The 26,761-nt window shown below is 32.9% G+C and overlaps 1 protein-coding gene across 3 annotated transcripts in view; it reads right to left on the bottom strand.

Annotated features, from left to right (window-relative positions):
- The window catches only part of LOC145686263 (mannan endo-1,4-beta-mannosidase-like), a 506,707-nt gene that overhangs the window by 356,533 nt on the left and 123,413 nt on the right, over positions 1–26,761 (bottom strand). The window contains exon 3 of one of the 3 annotated variants that reach the window (XM_081759387.1): positions 10,181–10,924. The exons of the other annotated variants lie outside the window; for them this stretch is intronic. Within the exon in view, the coding sequence (XP_081615513.1) occupies positions 10,411–10,924 (514 nt within the window). The 3' untranslated portion in view covers positions 10,181–10,410. Of the gene's footprint in view, positions 1–10,180; positions 10,925–26,761 lie in introns of those variants that run through there. 3 annotated transcript variants of the gene reach the window in all.

The raw sequence follows: 26,761 nt of genomic DNA, 5'->3' as shown, positions 1-26,761 counted from the left end.
ACAATCTTTCCACTTTTCATCTGTTACCTTTCTAACCCTTCCTCCAAAAGAGTCTTCACTTCACTAAGTGTAAAACGTTTATTGTTTCGTGCCACATGTCCCTTTACTTAACTCCAAATCAGTTCAATTGGATTAAGTGTACAGTAGTAGGGGGGTATTCTGAGAACTTCCCTACCTGAAGAGGCCGCCATTTTGTCCACTTTATATTTGCAGCATTTACTTTTTTCTGCAAGAAGTATAAGACTTATTAACTCAGTTTTAACGAACGAGTCCTCATAAGAAATGCTTTTATTTTGCAGCCATTTTTTTACTTTATTTTTTGTCCAAGACATTGTGGGAACCCGGTCTACCTTTACACTGTGATAAGATGCGTTATCCAGTACTATAACGCAGTTCGGTTCTAGATGTGGAATTATGTTCTGAAACAAAGGTAACATTTTACCTTTACCGGTAGGGTTCTTAAGTCCATTGGAGAGTCCAGAAAGAAAAGCTTGTTAACTAGAATTCACAGTTTCATCTACCATTACCCTTGACACAATATGAGAAGCATTTACTCATGTCTAATCAAGATAGTAGATTTTCCTACTCTCTGCTCTATACTTCTTACTTTAACTAAGATATTTTCTCCTCCATAACGATGCCGTCCCTATCTACTACAACAGACCTTTTATTGAGCGATACATACCTGAATTTCATTATTTTCAACAGTCTATGGAGAGTTGTGTGAGAACGCAGGCAGTTCATCATCGGTATTTACAGCTACCAGAATTTTATTTAACGTGGGCAATTCATTATGTATCTTTGATCGAATTGCCGATTTCATGAAGTCATAGTTTTCCGAGAAAGAAATACTTGTACGCGTATTTTTGGGACTTTAAATTTATTTTCATTGATTTTAGCCTCCCGCCTAATTCTACAACCAGTTGCCTTTCCTACACTTGTCTGTTTCCCAATCATGTCGGCTAATTCTCCAAGCGTTAAATTAGGGTGTTGTTAACTTAAAGCACAGAAGACATTCAAAATGCAACGCATCTCACCACTTCGTTAACACTTTCTCGGGCTCATGTTTTGTCACAGAACTACTGCAAGCATCATAAATTGTCGCTTCACAAAGCACTAAATACGCAATTATTTACAATTTAATATGGACTAAAATTTGTTTCAGATAATATAAACTATACAAAATATAATGGATAGAAAATACAATTTATTATGCATTAATTTCACACGACTATATGTAATGTAGTCGCCACACACGCTAAATTCATACAATATTTGCACAGGTCGATACTCTGCGTACTCGATAATTAGACAACCAGAAGATTATCTTCCTTGAAATTGTAAATAAAGACAGAATGTCGACAGGATTGGTTTGCTTCCTCTCCCGATTCTTAAGTGAAACAATGATGGAAATTAACTTTATAACGAATTGGTTTTTATTTCTAGAAATGCAATTTAATAAATAGGACTCAAGCCAAAACTTTAATACATAAATTGAAAGAAACCTTTTTTAAAAACAAAAATTGAAAACAGTAATTGTTTGTTATTCAGGGTTGACAGGTAAAAGAAATAGCAGTGCTTTCTCAACATCAGGTGCGAGCGAATTGACGTACAAATTTATAGTGTACACGATTCTGTTTATTAGAAAAGCTTCCATCCCTGTGAAGGTCAACGACTTGCTTTCCCCTCTGTACTGGAGAGTGGGGGGAGGGAGGGGAGTTTCCTATCAGGTTGCCTGGAATAAATAATAATATCTACGCCAATATGGAGTCTGGATTTAGAACAAAACTAGAAGTTGTTTAAGTAAGGCCAAAAGAAAGATTGGATATGGACGACCAAGCCCAAGCAGGGTTGCGGTGGCTCAGTGGTAGAGAATTCATCTCTGGTGTATGGTGTCCATGGTTCGATCCCAACTTGTGCTAAGTAGGCTTTGTGGTGGAGAAACACCGTGTAGTGGGTTTTCTTGGGGTTCTCCTGTTTCCTCCCACTTTTTTCATTCCACCATTTCATTCATTTCTCATGGTCACCATATCCCTTAGCCTTGGTGCAGAATCGAGGGACCTTAAACTGAATATTTCATTTTATTTCACCAAGCCCAAGGACATCAATACAAGAACAAGATAAAGATTGGATATACAAGACGAATTGCATAGTAATCTTGCTCTTGGCCTTGTTTTGGTTATCACCAAGTAGCGATGAGCGTATTTTCTTGCTTTCCGTATAGTATGAAAGACCATAATCAAAATCACACTTGGTCTTCATTTGTACCGATGAGGCGAGCATTCTTGGCTCTTGTATAGCATGAAAGACCACCATGACTATGAAATGCAGGACCAAGACTTGACTGCAAGACAAAGAATAAGACGCAGTATTGATGACCAAGACTCAGAGAGCGAATTGTTTGAATTTCATTTGTTGGGCTGAAAGTGATGAAATAAAATTAGTACTTTATAATTAAATATCATACTGTATTTTTAAATTTTATATTACAAAATTCATATTATGTATCTTCTTACGTGCAACTATATATACTGTAAAATACATTTTAATTACCGAGAAAGAAAAATCAAAGTGTCACGGGTCCCGGAATCATAAGAACCTATTTTGGAATGAAAGTTGAAGGGTTGGAAAAAATCACAAGTGTTCTCCTGTTTCCTCAACCCTTATCATTGTAGTTAAACGATTTCCTTTGTCTCCGCCAAGAGACTCTTGCTACTGCCTTCCGAGAAGACCCCCTGCCGTCCGAGCAGGTGAGAACACTGACCTTGAAGAAAAATTTCGTCACATAGAACTAAAGCAAGAAAGAAAAAAAGAAATTTCTCCCACTTCGGACATTGGTATCACTTATAAAAAGAAATAACCAAACCTCAAAAGTGCCAAATATTCATTAAGATGTATATACAAATCCCCCGCTTGATCTAGCTAGTGGTTAACGTGTAAGAATTCGGTACACGTGGTCCGGATTTAATTCCCAATGGGAGTGCATTTTGGCGTTCACCCAGTGTCGTGACCATAGTGCTCTCAAACGGATCGGGTTGACCCGACCCGACCCGACTAGGGTTACAGGTCAACTCGGGTCGGGTTGTTAGATCAGGCTACTCGGGTCGGGTCAGTCGGATCAGCTCGGGTCGGGTTGTCGGGTCGGGTCAGGTCAATCAGGTCGGATCACGGTTCGGGTCAGTCGGGTCGGGTCGGGCTAGTCAATTCGAGTCACGGGTCGGGTCGGGTTGGTCTTCAACCAGACCCGTTGAGAGCACTAATCTGCATGCATAGTTTCCTCGGAATCCCTTGTACCCTTTTGTCGAATTTGGCCTTTGTCATTATCTTTGGAGATATTTAAATGGGGGCCGTTGTTCTCCCGGCAACCGTTTTTTCACACAATAGAAAAAACCCATATTCCTTAATTTTCTATCTAGTATTTGTGCCTGGCTTTCTGCAAATTGCTCATGTTCTTTAGGAGATTTCGAGCTTTTCTGAAAATACTTCAGGAGGGGCTTAGGCACCTTCAAACCGTTTTTCCGCAGAAATGAAAAAATATGGGTCACTTTATTTTGTGTCTAGTATCTATCTGCACAATTTCGTTGAAATCGGCGTGCAACACTTTACGGATGTTCCATGTGAGAAGCTACACCCAGATTTCCCAGGCAAAAGTCGTGACCCAAGTGACGTGCCATCACTGGTGGTGTGATATCTAAAGAATACAAAAGTGATTATTTTATTTCCCATTTCTTATTAAAATTTAATTAATAGTTTACGAGCTACTTTACTCAGCAGTGATACAAATTTCAGGTGAGCTACGCTCTACTCCAGAGATCAGTTACTTATTTCATTTTGAAGTACAATTCAATTTAAAACATACTACGATACAAGTAAAATCTCGATTATAGGACCACTTTATTCGAAGTCTGAAGCACACGTTAACCTTTTGTTGAAACGATATATAGTATTAACTTACGATATATAGTCATTCAAAGGAAGACCGACACTTCTAACAAGGGACATCACCCAATTGTCCGACTCTGATTTCATTTCTTTCTTTCTTCTTTTTCTTTTTCTTTTTTGCTGATAGAGGACATGTATTCATTACTTGTGATGACAGAAATTTTTGCAATGGTGCATGTTTTCTATTTTTTTAAATAATTTTTAAAGGTTGTGATGTGGTTAATAGGAATTACTGCAGAAGTCCCTTACTACCATTTGTAAAAGGAGTGTTAATGAAAGAACAACCATGTAGATACATATAAGGCCTAGGGGGAAGTCGTATGGTAGGTAAGACCTTGACGGCAGCCATCTTGAAATCCGCCATTTTCAATTAAGGTCAAGTTTTTTTAATGGGAATAGGGTAATATGATACATAATTTCGGGTTAGAATTTAATCAGGAAGACAGTGGTGAAGTTAGTTTTAAGATACGCCCATTTATGGAAAAGTTACAGGCATATTAATTGTTTATACTTACTATGTGCGTAAGTCCATTATCTCCGCTTCTAACCCGCGTATTAATGATAAGTGAATAAAAGCTTTGATAATACATATTATGCCTACAGGGAAGTGATACTGTAAGTGTATCCTTGACGGCAGCCATCTTGAAATCCGCCATTTTGAATTAAAGTGAAGTTTTGAAAAATGAAAACCATAGCACGTGACACCTCATTTTAATAGTAAATTTTCCTCCAAAGCCAATAGTATGCTTATTTTTGTTCTATAGTTAACTAGTATGAATTTAGGACTGCTTCTAATGTGCACCAAACGTAGATTATTCGATCTTTCAAATTGGAAACACTCCTAATTTTCGACGCATGTTTTAAGATTCCAACTGGCACTTTGCAATTGTTGCCATGGCTCATGTTTTCTCAATTTATTACATTTTTTTAAGAGTTGCGATTTGTCAGTTCATAAATAGTGTTGAGATAAGCATCCAGCAATATTTCCTAATTTTGAAGACTTGCCATGTAATTATTTATTTGCTATGCCATGTAATTATATATTTCCTATACCTGCCCTTCAAAAACTCGTTTACTGACATGAATCATCGCACAGCGAAACAAATCCAACTTTGCACTCAGGTAACACCGAAGACGTAGCTTGTAATGGATAGTAGATGAGACGAGAAATCAAATGGAAATTCACTTCAAAAAGGAAAACGAAATATGATTGTTGTGAAAATAAATGCTTTTGTTTTATGTTTATTTATTTCTTGTTTTATATTTGTTTCTTTTCTATGGCATTTTTTTTAGCTAGTCAGACAAAAAAAAAGTCATTCGTTTTCTAGTGATTGTTGTTGATGGTTCATGTTTGTAAGATTTATAATCAGTATTGATCGGGAACACGATTAAGTTACACTTCTTTATAAACAAGTTACCTGTTTTCATATTTTGTTCATGGTACAAACAGCGTGTTGGGAACAGTCATATTATGTCTCTTTGATATTTTCGATCATTGCTGTTGTTCCTTTAAAGATGTATGTATTAAAAAAAATATTGTTTGTCGTTTGTGCAAGATGTGGGCTACATTTCATGATAATTTTGTGTTCGTATAACACAAATTTCTTATAATTTCATTTGTATTTCTTTACGTCACATAGGTCCATAGGGTTCTCATGTACTCTGGATTAAATAAATAATTACATTGCAAGTCTTCAAAATTCAGAAAGATTGCTCGATGCTTATTCCAACACTATTCACGAACTGACAAATCGCAACTCTTAACACATATAATAAATTTAGAGAACATGAGCCATGGCAACAATTGCAAAGTGCCAGTTGCAATCTTAAAACATGCAGTGAAATTTAGGAATGTTGCCAATTTGAAAGATTGAATAATGGACGTTTGGTGCACATTAGAAGCAGTCTTAAATTCATACTGGTTAACTATAGAAGAAGAATAAGCATACCATTGGCTTTTGGGGAAAATTTACTATTAAAATGAGGTGTCACATGCTATGGTTTTCATTTTTCAAACTTCACTTTAATTCAAAATGGCGGGTTTCTAGATGGCTGCCGTCAAGGATACACTTACAGAGTCACTTCCCTCTAGACATAATATGTATTACCGAAGCTTTTATCCACTTATTATCATTAATACGCGAGTTAGAAGCGGAGGTAAGCGACTTACGCACGTAGTAAGTATAAAACAATATGCCTGTAACTTTTCCCCAAATGGGCGTATCTTAAAACTAACTTCACCATTGTCTTCCTGATTAAATTCTAACCCGAAATTATGTATCATATTACCTTATTCCCATTTAAAAAAAAACTTGACCTTAATTGAAAATGGCGGATTTCAAGATGGCTGCCGTCAAGGTCATATGTACCATACGACTTGCCCTAAGTCTTATATGTATCTACATGGTTGTTCTTTTTTTAACACTCCGTTTACAAAGGGTAGTAAGGGACTTGTGCAGTAATCTCTAATAAAAACATCACAACTCTTAAAAATTATAGAAAATAGAAAACATGCACCATGGCAAAAATTTGTCACCACAAGTAATGAATGCATGTCCTGTATCAGCAAAACAAATTTCATTGAAATCGGAGCCGGATAATTGGATGATGTTTTATTCAGAATAATACAATAAATTATAACAGCGTGGGGCTATAAGTTTATTGAAATTGTGACTAAATAAAGTGGAGGCATGAGTGCTATATCCTGTCTCAAATTTGATTAAATAACTAATTATTATTAAATGCTTCACTTTAGTTCTTTCTTTTTCTTAGAGACATGAAAAATTTAATGATAAACTAGTTGACTGGTTATTTTGGAATGGCGATACAAAATGAAGATTTGAACTGTTAAGGAACATTGCATCTATTATTTAGTTATCTTAGATAAACTATAAAGGGAAGATCGAATTCCATAATACATGTATTGGGATATGAGCAAGAGAGGATTTATGACGCATCTCCAGTGAGCCATATTGAACGTTCTCCTTCTCAGAATGAAATTACAATCTACATCTGCTCTACAAATTGATTCAATTTTTTGCCAAAGTATAACTGTACTGCTAATACAACGCAAAGAATCACATCAGACTACATACGGGAACATCTCTTTGAATAGGTGCTGTAATATAAATCTTTCTTTCTTTGATTTCTTACTTTTAATAAATAAAAACCTTTACAATAACATTTAAGTCGACTGCTTCTACAATTTTCCTTATACCTGTTAGTTTTCCCTTCACATTGTGGAAAAGAGAAGAAATGGGTGCGATAACTGTAAAAGAAAGGAAGAGTTACCTTCAGTTTGATATTCATGTAACTGACTTCACACACAAACTGCACCTTACTCTTTTCCACGCCTAATGTGAATAAAATTATATTACTAGATGGTGAACAAAATCTTCACACGACTGCACAGAAAGACCAGACTACTTCCTGCCATTACTAATTATAGAACAATAGTACAATTTTACGGGATAATTTAGCCTAAACCATAAGGGGGGTGGACAAAAATAAGGAAATACTCAATGAAAAGCGCTTGCCTGAGACTAATATGGCGTAGGACGACCTTTGGCATGGAGAATTGCTTCGAGTCTTCTTGGGATGGATAAATACAATATTGTACAATTCTTCTTGCAAAACTATGCAAATTCCTTTACTGATGAGGTGGTAGATACTAGTGGTGGGCACAAAAACCGGTTTTTCGGTTTTCGGTATTTAGAAAAACCGAAACCGGTTTCGAATTTTTTTGAAAAACCGGTTTCGGTTTTTCTCCTGATCCGGTTTCGGTTTTCTTCAAAACCGATTCCGGTTTTCTTCCAAAATTTGTTCTATTTTTGACCAGAATGGTGTTTCGTTGTTCTCCGGAAACCGAATCCATTTCCATAGAAATAGTTTTATGTGTTTTCGAAAACATTTTACCGAAACCAGTTTCGGTGAAAACCGAACCGGTTTTAGAGAAAACCGAAACCGGTTTTGGAGGAAACCGAACCGGTTTTGAAGAAAACCGAAATGTCGGTTTTCCGGGTTTCGGTTTTTATAGAAACCGGTTTTGCCCATCCCTAGTAAATACTCGATGGATGCTCGAATTCTCTTAAATACTGACTACATGGCCTCAATAATATTTAGATTAGATGACGGGGAACGCCATGAGAGGTATATAACTTCTTGTCGGTCCTCAGGAAACCAGTTCCCCACGATGTGAGCTGTGAAAACAGGAGCGTTATCACCTTGGAAAACAGAATCGCCATTAGCGAACAGACATTGCACCATAGATGGATCTGCTTGCTCAAAATGGTCGCATAGGCATTGTCAGTGACTGACATTGCAATTAACGATTGATTCAGCAAAATACTACTATATATCTGCTCATAACACGACGGAAACCCCGCCATGTTTCAAGCGGGTAGCAAACAATATTTATCGTAAGTTTGAGATGGCGCTCTCCAGACGTAAATTTGACCAGAAGTTTGAAATAGTGTAAATATCAATATGATCAAATGATCTTCCAATGCTGCAACGTCCAACTTTTATTACTTTGGTACATACCACTGTCTCCTCTTCGCATCATCTGTCTCCTTGATGAAAGACCTGGGAATGGCAGTTCGTTCATAAAACTTTGCTTGGGGAGTTTGCCCTGTACTGTTCGGGTCCTGATAAGATTTTTAATTACGATATTTACTTCAGCAGCCACTTTTGCTCCTGTCGAATTCTTATTTTGCGTCATAACCTTGAGTAATGTGAGTCGGTTTCTACCATAAAAAACACTTTTTTTATTTCACGCTTGTGCTTGACCTATGTAGTTTCTCCTATTTTACTGTATGCCGAATAATTTTGGACACTGTGACTCGTGATACACAAAACACTTCTGCTACCTTGCTTACCAAGGCACCCACTATCCGAGTTCCAACAATTTTGACTAGTTAAAATTCCGTCAGCTCTGTCATGATTCCCTAGCAAAATTCACAGAACTCTGTCTTGACTAGAAATGAACCTTGTCAAATGTTAAGGTGATTGAATTAGGCAAGGATGGTAACGCGACATACATACTCCGCTATAACAAAAATAATATCAAGCACGCATTTCACAGTGTGTTTCCATATTCTTGTCCACCTCTTGCACTATATCATACTAGTAGCTCAAGATTAATGTTATTTATAATAATGCACCTTGAATGCCTTTCACCATATTATTTTTTTCATGTATACTTATAATATGATTTGCAAGAAGTATTTTACGCGAAAACTTTCTATTGCAGATCTCACACATAAAAGGAAGCATATGAATTCGTAAATGAGAAAGTAAAGTAATTTTAGATGTGAAATATTTTTCACATTGAGAGCATTCAAATGGTTTATAATTTTTATGGCTAATCTTATGGTAACGAAGACCACCTCTTGATGAAAACCCTTTCTTACATGTTTCACAAACAAAAGACTTTTCTTGGAAATGTGTCTGTATATGACACTTAAGTATATATTTTCGAGAAAAGGTAGATCCACAAATATCACAAACGAAGTTTCTAACACCGTCGTGAGATGACAAATGAAACTCAAGTCCCGCTTTTGTTTTATAGGATTGCTTGCAATACTCGCATTCAAAAGTACTCGCATACTCGCATGATATATTATGTAATTTTTCATGTTGCTTTAGATACAGCAAAGATGAAAATTTTTTGTCGCACTAACCAATAAATGTAACTCTTATCTCTCAGAATATGAACTTTCTTTACATGTGTGCTCAGAGAAAACTTTTTCTTGAATATTTTAGTACATTTACTACAAGGATACATTGGTAACATTGCGTCATCGTGAGTAGTTGTATGTATCTTTAAGTGATATTTCGTAGTAAATGATTTCTGACGTATTTTACATATATAGGGTTTAACTCCTGTATGAATTCTTTCGTGCTTTACACAATCAGAATGTTGAGAACATTTGCGAGAACAAAATTTGCATGCGTAAGGTTTCTCCTGTGTATGGGTTCTCATGTGTATAACCAATTGGTGTTTTTTGGGAAAACCTTTATTGCAGAGCGCACAATTGAATATCATTTTATTAATGTGAAGTAATGAATGCTTCTTTAGCTCATGTGGATACCGAAAACTTTTTTCACAAACTGTACACTTATAAATGTTTTGGGATGAATGTGACTTGAAGTGAAATCGGAAACGACATTTCTTCATGAATGTCATTCCACAGCTTTTACACTCGTAAGGCCAATCATTGAAAGTGCTTATATCTATATTACTTGCAATAACATTATTACAATAGGATGGCATATCATTTTGCCCAACGGCTAAATGTTTCCGTAGACCTCTTAAGGATGAAAAGGTCTTCCCACAATCTTCACATTTTAATTTTTTAAGAATATTGACACTATGGACATTTCTCATATGATAGTTCAAATCAGCATTTGCGAAAAATCTCTTCGCGCAGATTGAACAGGAAAAGGTTTTGACACCAAAATGTCTTTTTAAATGGAATGGAATAAGTGAAAAGCCATTGAGCATACATGACATAAGTAGGGTTTCTCGCCTGTGTGAGTACGCATATGCACTTTTAAATAATATTTAGACAAAAAATGTTTTTGACATTTCGTACATCTGAATTTCTTACGAAATCTATATTTCTTACAGTGCGTACGTGATTTGGATCTTGCATTAACCACACTTGTATTTCCTACATGAATGATTTCAGATATTTTTTCTTGAGATGCAAGTTGTGTTTGACAGTGTTTCGGGATTAAACATCTCTTCACTTGAACTTCGGGAGAGAAAGTGTGCTTACAAAGGTCACACTGATGAAAATGGTTTATGCTATCCGACACCAAACGAATGTGTAAATTAAGATTGTTTGCTTTGCTTCTAAATGCCATGCAATTATTTTCTATTCTGTTTTGTGTTCCTATAGATTCTTCGTATAAATATTCCTTTGATAAACCATTTTTGCAAATATCTTCAGCATTGTTTACATCCTTTAATCCTTCCCTGAAAATTGAAAATAGGAAATCTTTTACAAAAAGGTTTAATTTTTGGAAATGCTCTAAATTATCATTTACTTTCTTTCTAAACGCTTTCTCTGCATCTCTATGCGAATACTCTGTTAAAACTGATTTAGAGGAAAAGATTATGAGAGCCAGAAAAGCAGTTATATGATAGAATTTAACTTACAAATAATTATAAAGCATAAAATTTATAGATAACCCTTTCTTACCTAAATTATACTTTGGAAATTATGTTTATTTTCAAAAGTATCAATGTTTATTTCAATGGATTATATGTTTAAGCCTAAGGAAGTAAGAAAATCCATTTCCCCCCCTCAAAATTCTATACTGCCAGGGCACTATAACTACAACGCATGAGAACTTGGAATGCAACTTGGAACTATTCGGCACAATATATGCGCTATGAAAGCCAAAAAACCTTGTGATTCCAAATGGAATCACACGGTCAGAAAGGGATAATTATAAACAGCTTAAGGAATACCAGGTGTGATTAAATGAAACACTAAAATCGGAAGCTCTGTTCCTTTAGAAATATAATAGACCTATATATTTCAAAAGAAACCTTTTTTAATATTATATATATATATATATATATATATATATATATATATATATATATATATATATATATATATATATATATATATATATATATATATATATATATATATAACATCCGTGCAGATATTCCTGAAAACAGTTTTTATTTTATACGCCATTTTTTAAATTCTTTCTTTGTTGTTTTTCAAAAACACCGTCAATTGGGTTGAAAAAAAATATGATTTTTTAAAAATCATTTTTGTTGATTTTTTTTATTTAAATGTTTTTTAAAATTTAAATAACATCTTTCTCCTCGAATAATACAAGTAATGAACTGACGAAAAAAACGTTAAGGATCAGTATTAAATGTTAATTATGGCATTTAAGTAAAAGTATTGGGATTGAATTTTGAATTTATCCTCAAACGTTAACCTATTCCAATCCCACACAATGTTTCTTAAGCATTAAAGAAAAAATACAGCAACGTTTAGCAACATAGCACTTCTTTATTTTTTTTCAAAAGTTATTGATATTTGACAGGAACATATCCTTTAAGAATTCGGGAGTCCAGAACTAGCTTGTGGTACGAATACATATAAAATACGTCAATTTCATTTTCGGAGAGAGGGTCCTAAATATGCCCCTATTATCTGGAAACAAACAAGCAGATGCTTACATACAAGAATTTTCGTCTTAAATGTCGAATGGTGATTTCCCCGGTGGAGCAATGGTTAAGATCATCGGCTTATATCAAGAGAGTTCCGAGTTCGAACCCCGGTGTGTAGTAGTGGTTAGAAATCTACATTAAACTATAGGTCCCTAGGCACTATAATTTAAACTTTATAGTTAGGAGGCACTAATAATGTTCAAGGAGGGATCGAATACCGTTACTTCATACACACACACACACATACACACACACACACACACACACGCACCCACATTAACTTACATAACTTTTTATGTTAACTCAGGAGAGCGACACCAAAACGTAGGGGGCGAAGGCCCCCTGAGATATGGCTGAATTCAACTATGATCCCTAGTCCCTGTATCAGGATATATTTACCCGATGGAAAACAGTGGCAAAGACAAACCACCAAGCTTCACCTTGCTCAAGGGCTTTGGACAGTACATCAATCATATTATGTCGAAAGGAGAGAAAATTATTTGTTAAAGAACCCTCAAATTAACACAGTTGAACATAAAGCAAGTGAGAGCCAAAGCCAAAATGATTTATTTTCTTCAGTGACTTAATAGATAAATTTCGCCTGAAGTTATGTAAAATGTACAAAATGTTCAAGTTTCGGGGAGGGGATCGGACCCTCCCTAAATCGCCCATGTTATCTGGGAACAAACAAACAGACGCGAATACAAAAGAATTTTCATCTTAAATGTTGAATAGTGATTTCTCTGATGCAATAATTAATAACGATTTACAAACCCTGTGTTACGAAGAGAAGAAAGCCGGATTGTCCCGTTACCCGTTCAAAACTTTCAGACTTAGGTCAGATAATATTTTAGAAGCCTAGCATATAAGTTGACTTAGACTTCAATCCAGTATGATTCGACTGCTCGAAAATTGGATACTTTATAGTTAGTTACACAATCTGGCTGTTATTTTCCTTTCAAATTAATTTATTTCGAAATTCGATTTAAATCAACGATTTTTATTATAAAAATCAGGTTTTTTAAATCAGACTGATTTAAATCAATCCACTCTGATATTTACACACACACTGGGATGTTCAAGAAAAGACGGTGCATAAAGTTCCATATTTTAACAGCAATTCCAGAAGTATTTGCTCAAGCCAAGGAGATAGAATTACTATACAGGAACTAGTACATTAGGTAAATTTTCTTTCTCATTAGCATGAAGCGAAGAAATTTTAATTTGCACCGGTGTGGCTTCCCCTTTACGGAATTCAATAACTGTGATGGATTAGTTTCCTTATAGCATGATCAGGATGTCCCACTTAAAAAGAAACCTTCTTAAAGAAAAAGGACGTATATCCTCTATTAGAGGATTTTGGCTATCCCTAATACATATATCTAATTAGGGATAGCTAAAAGTTTCCGGATTTCGGAAAAAAATCCAAAATTTAGAAAATTTCGGAATTTTTCAGAAAGCGGATTTTTTTAAATTCCGATTTGGGAATTTTTCGAATTGTACTTTAAGGATTCCGAAAAGCAAAAATTCCGGAATTGGTCATCCCTAATATACAGAGTCTTCCAAAAGTCCTGCAAAAAAGTAAAAAGCTGTAACTTTGTAACCATTTATTGTATTTGTACAAAACTTTTAGTGGACTTGTAAGAGCGTCTGAAATTTTATTTCTAAGCATTTTTTTCAACACTAAACCTCCAGCTGAGCACCGTTTAGTCCAAACATTGCTGAAGTCTTTTCGGGAATCCAAGAATGGCATTTCATCCGTAACACTCCCAATCATATTACGTATCTTCTTCCGGAGGTCCTGAACATCTTTCGGTGTTTGCTTGTAAACTTCTGTATCACTTTCTTAAGAACGATATTGTGTAGCGTTGTCATTGGCACTCACAGCTCCAAGGATCTGCGTTTCAACGATTTCTTTGAACTTCACAACACACTTTCCTGCACGGACTGAATCACATCAACACTGGTTGTTGGCCTTCCGCTACGAGGCAAGTCCAAGATACTTCCGGTAGCTAGAAACTTGTACCATCTCTTGATACTTGAACCTTCAGGTGGTTGTTTCTGATATTTTTGTCGGAATTTTCTTCTCACCAAAACACTAGATTTTAACTCACAAAACCACGACACACACTGCGCTTTCTCATGAGTAGAAGTCATCTTTGTCATGTGATTTGCGGTTATGACGTCAACGTTTACATCCGCTCATTGTTGCCAACAAAAATTTAAACATTTCCACTAAACATTACAAACAAAATACAAAATTGTAGGTAGTCCTTTCAAAGTTGCAGCTTTTTACTTTTTTGTAGGTTTTTCGAAGACTATATATATATATATATATTATATATATATATATATATATATATATATGTGTGTGTGTGTGTGTGTGTGTGTGTGAGAGAGAGAGAGAGAGAGAGAGAGAGTGTGTGTGTGTGCTTGCAAATAGCATTTATTCCTGTCACTTCTCATGTTCATATAACGTACAATAACAAAGAACACATTTTGAACTTTGTACATCTCATATATTTTTCAAACATATTTCTCAGAAAACCTTTCAATATCACATAGTTTGTGAATCGCCAGTAAAAACCCACGAGGACTTTCTCGCAAGAGTTTTAGCTGTCTGCTTGATGTGCAAGAGACGCCGGGGATATTTGAGCAAGTAAGGCAAAATTTCCTTATAAGGGACATCACCTAATTGTCCGGCTCTGATTTCAATGATTTTTCTTTTTCTTTCTTTCTTTTTTTTTTTTTTTTTTTTTGCTGATAGAGGACATGTATGTATTATTTGTTATGACAGAAATTTTTGCCATGGGGCATGTTTTCTATTTTTCTATAATTTTTAAGAATTCTGATGTTTTTATTACAGATTACTGCAGAAGTCCCTTACTACACGTTGTAAACGGAATGTTAATGAAAAAACAACCATGTAGATACATACAAGACCTAGGGGGAAGTCGTATGGTAGGTATGACCTTGACAGCAGCCATCTTGAAATCTGCCATTTTGAATTAAGGTCAAGTTCTTGAAATGGGAATAAGGTAATATGATACATAATTTCGAGATATAATTTAATCAGGAAGACAATGGTGAAGTTAGTTTTAAAATACGCCCATTTGGGGAAAAGTTACAGGCATATTGTTTTATACTTACTACGTGCGTAAGTCCCTTACCTCCGCTTCTAACTCGCGTATTAACGATAATAAGTGGATAAAAGCTTCGGTAATACATATTATGTCTACAGGGAAGTGATACTGTAAGTGTATCCTTGACGGCAGCCATCTTGAAATCCGCCATTTTGAATTAAAGTGAAGTTTGAAAAATGAAAATCATAGCATGTGACACCCCATTTTAATAGTAAATTTTCCCCAAAAGCCAATGGTATGCTTATTCTTCTTCTATAGTTAACCAGTATGAATTTAAGACTGCTTCTAATGTGCACCAAACGTGCATTATTCAATCTTTCAAATTGGCAATACTCCTAATTTACACCGCATGTTTTAAGATTCTAACTGACACTTTGCAATTGCTGCCATGGCTCATGTTTTGTAAATTTATTACATTTTTTTAAGAGCTGTGATTTGTCCGTTTATGAACAGTGTTGGGATAAGCATCCAGCAATCTTTCTGAATTTTCAAGACTTGCCATGTAACTATTTATTTCCTATGCCATGTAATTATTTATTTCCTATGCCATGTAATTATTTTTTCTCCTATACCTTCCCTTCAAAAACTCGTTTACTGACATGAATCATCGCACAACGAAACAAATCCAACTTTGCATTCAGGTAATACCGAAGAGGTAGCTTGTAATGGATAGTAAATGGGACGAGAAATCAAATGAAAATTCACTTCAAAAAGGAAAACGAAATATGATTGTTGTATAAATAAATGGTCTTTTGTTTAGTTTTATATTTTTTATTCAATGTTTATTTATTTATTTGTTTATTTTCTATGGCATTTTTTAGCTAGTCAGACAAAAAAGGTCATTCGTTTTCTAGTGATTGTTATTGATGGTTCATGTTTGTAAGATTTGTAATCAGTATTGATCGGGAACCCAATTAAGTTACACCTCTTTATAAACAAGTTACCTGTTTTCATACTATGTTCATGGTACAAAGAGTGTTTTGGGAACAGTCATATTATGTCTCTGATATTTTGTATCATTGCTGATGTTCCTTTAAAGTCGTATTTATTAAAAATATTTTATTGTTTGTCGTTTGCCCAACCTGTAGGCTACATTTCTAGATAATTTTGTGTTCGTATAACACCAATTTCTCATAATTTCATTTGTATTTCTTTACGTCACATAGGTCCATTGGTTCCTCATGCATTCTGGTTTAAAATAAATAATTAAGTAGGGGACATATGTATGTTCTGCAGACACTTTTCCCCTTCCACCTCCTAACTACCAAAAATTATGAAGTCACCACTGGCTATAGTACTTTAACACAGAGGGATAACCCAAAGTGAAATCGCATAGGTATTTATGACATTTAAAATCAAACAAAAATGAGCTAACTATTTTGGATATTTTATATTTAATAAATCATGAAAAAGTGTGTAATTTGTGGAGAATTAAAACAATTCCAAGAGTTCGCTAGAAATGGAAACAAGAGATCTGATAACTGTAAAAGATGTTGTAGAGCAGAGAATATTAATAAAGAAACTGAACAGGGTTTAAAATATTCTGGACCGTTGATAGATTATTCATTCTCATCAAAAGAACGAGTGGTTGAAACACATAATAAAATGCTAGAGCATGACTTTATAAAAATAATGTATCTTTTCTTTAAGGATAAAGACACACGATTTAAGATTTTAAGACCAGCTGCCTTATCAGAATGTAAGTTTGTAGATTCAACATATAACCCCGTAGGTTTTACATTACCAGCACCACAAGTTATTTTATTTAAAGATATAATACGTGTTCGTTTCCCGCCATATTTTACTAGAAGGAACGAAACTACATCTTGTTATGACTTAACTAATGAAAGAAATATTACTAATAAATGTGTTGTATGTGGAGTTCCTGCATATTATAATGAGAACTTTTGTTCCATACCTCATATAAAACTACATGATTGGTTACAAAAAAGATTGTCAGAATTTAAAGAAAAGGGATATAATATCACTAACTACAAATCACCACTAGATGATTAATGTAATTACTAAGCATTTTCTTTGAATAATTTTTGCTTTAACATTAGTTGATTAGCGCAATTTGGACCCTTTTTTCTGACCAGCGCAGAAGGAACCAACTAATTGTACAAAGTTATAGAGCGCAAAGTATTCCCATAACTACAATGTTAAAGTGAGATTGCATAGGCTTTTATGACATTTAAAATCATAAAAACTTATATCTAAAACTTATAACTTATAGTGCTGTCTTTAACAGATACATTTTGTTTGATTAAAATTGGTTCAGAAATGCCTGAGTAATAAGAAGATGAACTTTAGACTGTATATGAATATTGAATAAATTCACAGCCAAACAGTATATATATATATTTTTTTTCATTCATCTAACTCACTAATACATGCACACAGACACACACAATCCAGTTTGCTTGGTGAGAATAAAAAAATAAGTTGAACTAAAAGCCAAGGTTATCTACTCCCATTGTATATGAGAATGATTTCACATGCAAGTTGTGTACGTGACTTCCATATGAACATAGCTGTAGTAGAAGTCACAAGTTGCATCCCCTCAGGCAGTCATACATGTTTTTCTTTTCTTTCTTTTTAGTAGTCAAGCAGTATATGGAAGTGTAGTAATAACAATACCAATTGTCACGTTATGCAGTTACAATTTTCTCTCTCTTCACAATCGAAAAAGTTTTAAAATTCTTAGTTGTAACGTGATGATTTTTGCCTTCACGTGACAAACAGGGTTGGAAACTAACATTTTTTAACGTTTTTCCAGAATTGTTAAAATTATGAATTAAGCTCTGAAACTATTACAAATGAACTAGTACTAAATAAAGTAAATATGATAAATTTTTTGAAGCGATAATCAACCCCTGTTTTAATGGCGTACTCGAGGGGTGTTATTTTTTAAATCGTTATAATTTTGTTGTTTATTAACCGGTTTTCAAAATTCAAACGACAATCAATAGAACATTAAATTTGCCATCTTCTGAATGTATTGTAGGTTGCATAATTCTAAGGATACTATTTCGAATTTGTTATATCTCCATTGTTTATTAACCGATTTTCAAAATTCAAACGGCAATCAATAGAGAAATAAATTTAATATCTATCGAATGTCTTATAAATTGCATAACTCTAAGGATATAATTATTAAAAACTCAAATAAATCCCTTATTTATACATGTATCTTTAAAATTTAAATGACATTATGTTCTGTATATCCAAAATCTTAGTTTTTATAGTCTTAATACTATAAAAACACTTACACACTTAAAACATACTTAAAATTACAAGTTCGGATATTGATAATGAAACCATAAAAACGCTTATACACTTAAAACATACTTAAAATTACAAGTTTTATTTTTGTTATTTTTTGGATTCATTTCTAAAGTAAAACTGATGTATTTTATAACCATTATCTAAATCTTTCAAACCCTTATACTTAACAAACAGCTTATGCTTTTTCAAATCTTTCAATACTTGCTCAGTTTCATCATTATATCTTTGTGGTAATAACGTCTTATATTTCTCATCTAAATGTACTAAAACTCTTTGACCGTAACGCTGTGTTTGAATCAATTTCCATAATGTTATCTCGTACGCTTTATCTTTTTCTAACTCATCTATGCGAAGGAATCTCAATGCTTTAACGTCATTTTTTATTCAAATAAGTAGCCATAGGTTATTTATTATAAGGAAAATGTTCGTTTTATGAGAAATTCATAAAACCGATTCTCATTTACATACAGAAAATTTACATAAAATTTACATACAGAACTCAACAGTTGGATAATTATCTTTTAGACCAGTGTATTTGATTTTTATTCCATCTTTAACGATCTCATCAATCATTTTATGTTAAGTGATTTGTAAATCTAGGTGGAAGAAAGACCTTAAACTCCTCACACTCAACTAAAATGCTCTTTCCAAACTTAGTTTTAATCTTTTCCATTTTCACAATCTTATATTCTCTATTTAATTCTAATTCTCTTAGTCCAATAACCTGTTTTTGTTCAAGACTTCCAAGTTTATTTAAAAGTTTAATATGACTCGACATCGTATTTATTATATAGAAAATCAATGAACACTCTTCGATTTTTATCTTCACCAAAAATATTTAATCACTTTTTACCAATTTCGTTTATGGAAAAACTTTAATAAAACAATACAAACATACATTTAACTATCTAAAACTCTTCTACAACTTTCTCATTCTTGGGATCATATGTAAAGTTCTTTTGTCCAATTAAAATCGCATAACATATAGTATCAGCAGCCACAGCTTCTGCAAAGTCTACTACAGTCTTTATGTTTGTTCTCTCATTTACCGATACATTCTTCCTCTTACTACAATTAATGACATACATTGGTCTGTTCTCTATAAACTCTTTAGGATCATAGTACATTTCGGTATTGCCACATGTTATTCTCTTAAATGCTGTATAATCTTCGTACATCTTAAAATAATCCCTTTTAGCAATATCTAAGTTTCTTGATTCTTTAGGAAATATCTCATTTCTCCCATTCTTAAGATAGATATTCTTTACCTTACAATGATCAAACTTACTTGCATCTGGTGTTTGTTTGCCACTTCTATCAGTTTGGAACATTACAACTACGAAATCAGGCATATTAAATTGTCTAGAATTAAATTGAGTAGTAACATCAAACTTTAAGATAGAACCTACAACAGTCTTCTGAACACATTGATAAGTATGGAATGAAAACATGATTTTAGGTTCTTTAAGAATATTCAACTTTAACTTGTTTTCATAATTAGATTCGTATTCAACAATAGGCATTCTTATCTCCATACTTTTTATTGTTATTTTTCCATCATGAGGAGCTGCTGCACCTGCTAATGATCCAGTCCATTTGTACAAGACATCGTTATTGTTATTAGCTTTCGTAAATGTTATTCTCAATCCGCCTTTCCACATAACCTCTTTATAATCACTTAAAAAGCCTGGAATTAATCTTAATGGATACAAAACGCTAAAGTCCTTTCTTAGACCAAGTTTATCATCCGTTTCAAATCCTGCTTGTTTTAGATATTCAACTTCTGGTTTGGAAATATTTAATGTTCCGATAGCTGTAGATGTTATTCCAGGTAGTTCAATCTTATCTATAACAACTCCATGCTTTCTAACCTCAATTTGAGAAAAGAAGAATGGTAAGAAGTTATCTACAAGTTTTATAGTATCATTTGCACCAAATGTTCCTCCAACTGATGCACCAACAACTTCAAAAGTCATATGACAATCTGCTTTGTGTGGATGTATGAACCCATCCCCCACATCGAAATCAAACTCAATATCTTTGTTAGCTTCATTCAAATTATTAAATGTTCTTGTGTTAGCTTTAAAACTCTGTAACTCGTAACTCTCAACACTATCCATTTATTATAAAGAAAATCTTGAAACAACGCTTTTATGGGATATACCCATAAAAGAATCATACATAATAACAATTAAAAACTTATAATCCCCATCCTAACTTAACCTTAGCATTCATAGCAGTACCAACTCCAAAAGCAGCTAATCGTTCACCAATTGACGCATCACTACTAAATGCTCTTTTCCAGGCTTTAGTTTCTAGTTCCTTTTATGCAATGTCTTGACTCTGTATCTTTATTGTCTCTGTAGTATATATCGTGTTCTTTACAAGCCTCATCTAATGGGTTAATACCTTTATCACCTCTTTCTAACCTTTCTTGTAACTTAGTTCCTGGACCGCAGTACGAAAATCCTGGAATATATAGTTCAAACGGTAAATATTAATCAAATCATTTACTAATCCTCTCCCAAGCTTCTCATCATTCCAGAATCGTGGTGGTAATGTATTTAGGATCTTAATCAAATAACCTATACCTTTTGGATCATTAGGAATAAATTGTGAAAGCTTATTATTAATCATACTCATTATACCTACTTTCTCATTATAAAAGTTATTATTACCAGCCTTTTCTTCTCCATCTATAACTATTAACCGATCAATCAACTTTCTCACATCATCCATCCATATATATTCTTTAGGTATCTCTGTATATTGTTGAATTCCTTCACCAGTCCTTTTAGGAGTTGGAGGTAAAGATGGTTTAATATAATTGTCCCAAATAGGCTTGATAATATTAATGTACTTAGAACCTCTATTCGATGCTACTTTTTTATCTCGATTATATTTTTGGAAGGCAGCATCTGATTCTATTATTATTTCCTTGTACTGTTCAAAATCATCATCATAATCTTCAATGGTTTTATTAGTATTCATCGTTAACAATTCCCATACACCTTCTGTTCCTTTATAAGTTTTACCATTAATTATCAAATCATCACCATTCACTTTCACTTCAGAATTTCCTATCTTATTTATTATTTTTCCATCTTCTTCTACAGTTCTTATTCCAAACACACTATCATTTCTTTTAGTATAATATTTCCTTGCAATCTTACCAAATGATTGTGCTGTTGTTAAAGGCTCTACTCCTTCAAGTTTGTCTTTAATTTGTTTTCTCATTTGTTTTATTTCTCCTGTTATAGGCCTATCACTACTACTTGGGGAACTATCATAAGTTATCTTTTTAGGTGTTTGTAGTAGACTAGGATCTATTGAAACTGTCTTATGTACAACTGGAACAAGTTCAGTTATTAGATTTTTATTTTGTTCTGCTACTTCTTTGATCTCACTTCCCAAGTTTTGAATAGCATCAATTACAGGTTGCTCTTGTGTTTTAAATTTATCATATATACCTGCTCTTTCTTTCTTCCAAGATTTGAAGCCCTTTATCAAATACTCCTTTAGCTTGATATTCTTATTAATATCTTTCTCATCCATTTATTATATAGAAAACGAACAAACGTCAATAAACGTCAAAGAACATCAATAAACATAAAAAAAGTCAAACGTTTATAAAGTGTTTTATCTTGTTCCTATACTTACCATTGTTTACCTTCCTTGTCATATCAATAACTATAAAACCATAATCTTCTTGCCAACATTTTGAACATACCTCTTTAAATTTATCATAAGACATATCTCCTCCAACAAACTCATTATACGCATGTTTAAGATTAGTATCATCTTGTCTAAATACACATAGGAAGTTAACGTTATCTCTTATAAGCTGTTTAGGTACTTTTGAATATGTTTGTGCAAGATAGAAACAGTCTAAATGTCTATGTCTACCTCTTGTAAAGTAATTTCTAACAGTATCTTGATTCTCCAGAATGTAATCGTCAAACACAACTATAGAGTATTTTTCACATTCATCAATAGGTACAATAGAATCATTACCCCTTAAGAACGTTGCTATTTGCTTCTTAAACTTTAGTTCTGCTTTTTCAAATCGATCTTTTAATTGCTCATACTTTGGCTGATTCATGCTTTTAGAATATATATAGAAGTAATTATTGTTTAACCAACCTGGCTGTAATCAAAAATTAAATAACAAAAAAGTTTTACCACACCCAGATGGACCCACTATAAGACATCGAATATCATCAGGTATAAGCTCTCCATTTCTTTTCTTAACTGTTGTCTCTTATCATCTCTTTTACATCCCAATTAATAGTTTTCTTACTCATTTATTATAGAGAAAATCGTCTCTTTTATGATCTTATATCTGTAAGTTGTTCCCTAATCTTAAGCAACGTATCTTTTATATATTCGTTATCCATTTCACCATTTAATGTTATCATCTCTAACTGCTCTTTAAATGAGTTAATACAAGTGACAATGATTGTATATTCGTCTTTTCTTTTGCTTATGTTTAACTTAGAAGACAAACCTGTTATTGTAGCACTTCCAGTTGCAAGAGATATTGTTAATATTGAGTAAATTGTTACAGGTATAAAAATATTAATAAATCCAGTTGTTGCAGAAAGTATAACTGATAACGTGATCAAAGTGTAGTATGCATATTTAACAATTCGTAGTTTTTTTCTTCTTTAAACTGTATTCTAACTTTTGAATGACATCTATTAACTTGATTACTTTCTCTCTTGGAATATCTCTAGGTAAATCAAACTCATTCATTTATTATATAATAAATGGCTAAGGTATTTAAGTTAACGAGTGATACTTCTGTTTTAAAGAAGAAACTCCATTACGAATTAGACAACAGTAGCAACTATTTAAGTATAGGACTAGTTGGGTTTTACAGTACATATCTAACTCCAAACATAACAACAGAAAAAAACAGTTTCTCATATGGTGATAGACAAGTTTTTATAACACAAGGGCAATATAATTGAAAATCACTTAATGAGTATTTAAAATCTCAATCCATCAACATAACATTATCAGAAGATCATTTAAGAAGTAGAGTTAAAATAGAAACTGATAGTAATGATGTTACAATTGGAGCTATAGGTACTGTCCTCGGGTTTAATGTTCTTGAAGTTTTAGAAAAAAACAAAACACATATTGGAAGTAAGTTACCAAAGTTTCATCCGTTTGATACTATAAATGTTCATTGTAATATAGCAGATGGTATGTTTGTTAAAGATACAGAATACACACATAGAGAAACAGGAATTATAGCATCATTTAAAACAGATGCTGACTTTAAACATAGTATTATTTATGAGCCTACTTATCCATTATTTTTTCCTATATCTAAAGACAAGGTTGACAATTTTGAGATAAGGATAACAGATGACAATGATTCCTTAATTGATTTTGGTGGAGCTACAACAACTGTACTTTTACAAACTAAGATTTTCTCTTAAATAGGAAGATGTGTTCTATTAAAGGTTGTATGTTTAGTGTTCCTTATAACGAACTAAAGGATTTAAATATTGATCATGTATTAACAAAGAAACAACTTAGTGATAAATCTAAGAAAATTAAAGAAGGTAAAGGAATGGATTTAACTTTAACTACTACACAAATGAAAAAGATTAAGAAAGAGCATATGGATGGTTTTATCTTTACAATTCCAGCTATTTTAGCACCTTTAGGTGCAGTCGGTTCGTTAGCAGGTGGTACAGCAGCGATTACTAAAACTGTATTGGATGCTAAGAAGAATAAACAAGAACTTGAAGAACAAAAAGACACAATATGGCTATGGAAGAAAAGCAGGGGGCAGGTAAACCAAAGAAGTCAAAAAGCTAAAACCATTGACCAACTTCGATATAGAGAGGTTGCTTAAAGAATTAAAGATAAAACGATTTAGAGGTGTATTTATGAGTGATGAACTTCCACAAAAACCCTATGTACATGAGTGTGGTGTAGTTAACCTTGATAAATCAGAGAACATTGGTACTCATTGGATATGCTATTGGAAAGATAACATAAAGTACGTGTTCGATTCTTATGGTGGTGTTCCTCCTAAGCAGCTAGTACAATATCTCGGTATCGAAAACTTATTTTACAATGACGAACGAATACAAGACTTTAATTCAGTTATATGTGGTCATCTTTGTGTCAAGGTTTTAAATCTTCTAAATCAAGGGTATTCTTTTAGTGATGTTATGTATATGATTAAAAATGATTAAATATTATTAAGTTTAAGGACTTTTATGGTTTATATCCATAAAAGTTTTGTTTTAAGATAAATATGGAAACTATACACAATAGATTTTTAGATTATTTTGAGAAGCATGAGGACGAACTAGATGCACTAGTTAGATTTAATTTTAATTGGTATTTTCGGGATGTTAGTAAGATAGACTTAAAAGATAAAAACAACGTTATATAATGTTACTGGTTTATGGAAAATGTTAATACCTAAATTTTTGTATACGGAAAAAGAGTTGGTAAAGTTATATCCAATAATTACCTTAAAGAACATGTCAAATTATAGTTCTAGACCATTAAAATGCAGTAATTGTGGTAGTAAGTCACTAACAAAATTTAGGAGTACATACATTTGTGATTATTGTTTTGTAGCGAATGGTTTTGTTTACAGTATTAAAGAAGGAATGAGAGCTGCTTGTGTGAGAAAACCATGGTATGATACTATAAAAAGATTTAAGTTACAGTTATCTCGTTTGCAAGCTTTACGGGATAGAATTATTTCTGAAGATGTGTTCAAGGTGTTAAATGATGAATTTGGAGATATATCAAAACATTTAATATCAACAAAAAATGTTCTAGAAGTACTAAAGAAAAACAAATACACAAAATATTATGATGATGTTTATTTAATACACTATCACCTTACCGATCAAAAACCATTAAACTTACGACATATAGAAGAAACACTTATAAACGACTTCGAAAACTTATACGAAACCTTTAAAGAACTGTATCCAAAAAGAGTATTGTTTATTAACTTAAAATGTGTATTGTACCATCTGTTGAAAAAGCACGATGTTCATGTTGATATTGATTTTAAACACCCATCTAAACAAATAGAGATGTTAAAAAAATGTTTTGAAAAATTAGGATGGACATTTTCTGTATAATAAATGAGTATGGATATATTTGGTAATGTTAAAGATAGAAAAGATAATGTTGATATTAGTGAAGAAAAATTAAAATTGTTGGAGAATTTAAATGATGTTAGCGTAAGTCAACTTAGGTCAATAGAAGCCCAATTAGAGAACGATAGAAAACGATTTGAAGATGCATTAGAAACGTTACAAGACACATACATAAAGAAAGAAGATTTTCAAAAGGTTAGGATGGATACTACTAAATTGATTATGCAGAAAGAAACTATACCTTTATTATATCGATTGAGAATTAAGACTGTTAAGGGGCCAATCTTTAAAATATTCAATCTTTCTAATGGTTACACATTTCTCTATAATGGGAAAATAATGCAGATGGAATTAAGTTTGGATAAATACTTTTTAGACATATATTTAGGTGATACTTTGATTGAAAATATACCTTTTGGTTTTAAGAAGAATTATATAATAACGATTAAACCAAATAAAAATTCAGCTATGGAAGAAGGTCAATTTTTGTTTGTTATAATGTACATAGAAAGAGAGCTTTCCTAAGGACGTTTGCTATATAATAAATATGGATATTTTTGGTAATGTTAAAAGTATAATAGAAGAATCTAGAGAAGTTTTTACATCCTGGGTTGATTTTAAGAATAAAAGATTGGTTAATGTATCTAATGATATTGATAAACAAGATGTGGTAACATTAGACCAGCTTGAAACAGTGAAAGAAAAGTTTAATTTACTTACAAGACAAGAAATTGTTGAAGTTCCATGTCGATTGGCAGAAGATGATCGTGGGAAACCAGCCTTTTTTGTATATAATTTAGCTGCTGCCTACAAATTTCTTTATAGAGGTAGGTTAATGGATATAGAATCAAGTCTTAATAAACATCTTATAGACCTTTTTTTAAATGACGTTTTAGTTGAAAGTTTTCCATTACACTTTAATATAAATGATCAGTTAGCAATTAGACCATCTAAAGATTCTGAATTGAAAGAGGGTAAATTATTATTGACTATTATGTATATAGAAATAGATGAAGGTGAAAACGAATCAAGTG

Source organism: Thermobia domestica, chromosome 5 (genome assembly GCF_964235325.1).
Source record: "Thermobia domestica chromosome 5, izTheDome1.hap1.1, whole genome shotgun sequence".
NCBI lineage: Eukaryota > Metazoa > Arthropoda > Insecta > Zygentoma > Lepismatidae > Thermobia > Thermobia domestica.
The sequence above is the reverse complement of the archived record's forward strand: the minus strand, read 5'-3'. Positions and strand labels throughout refer to the sequence as shown.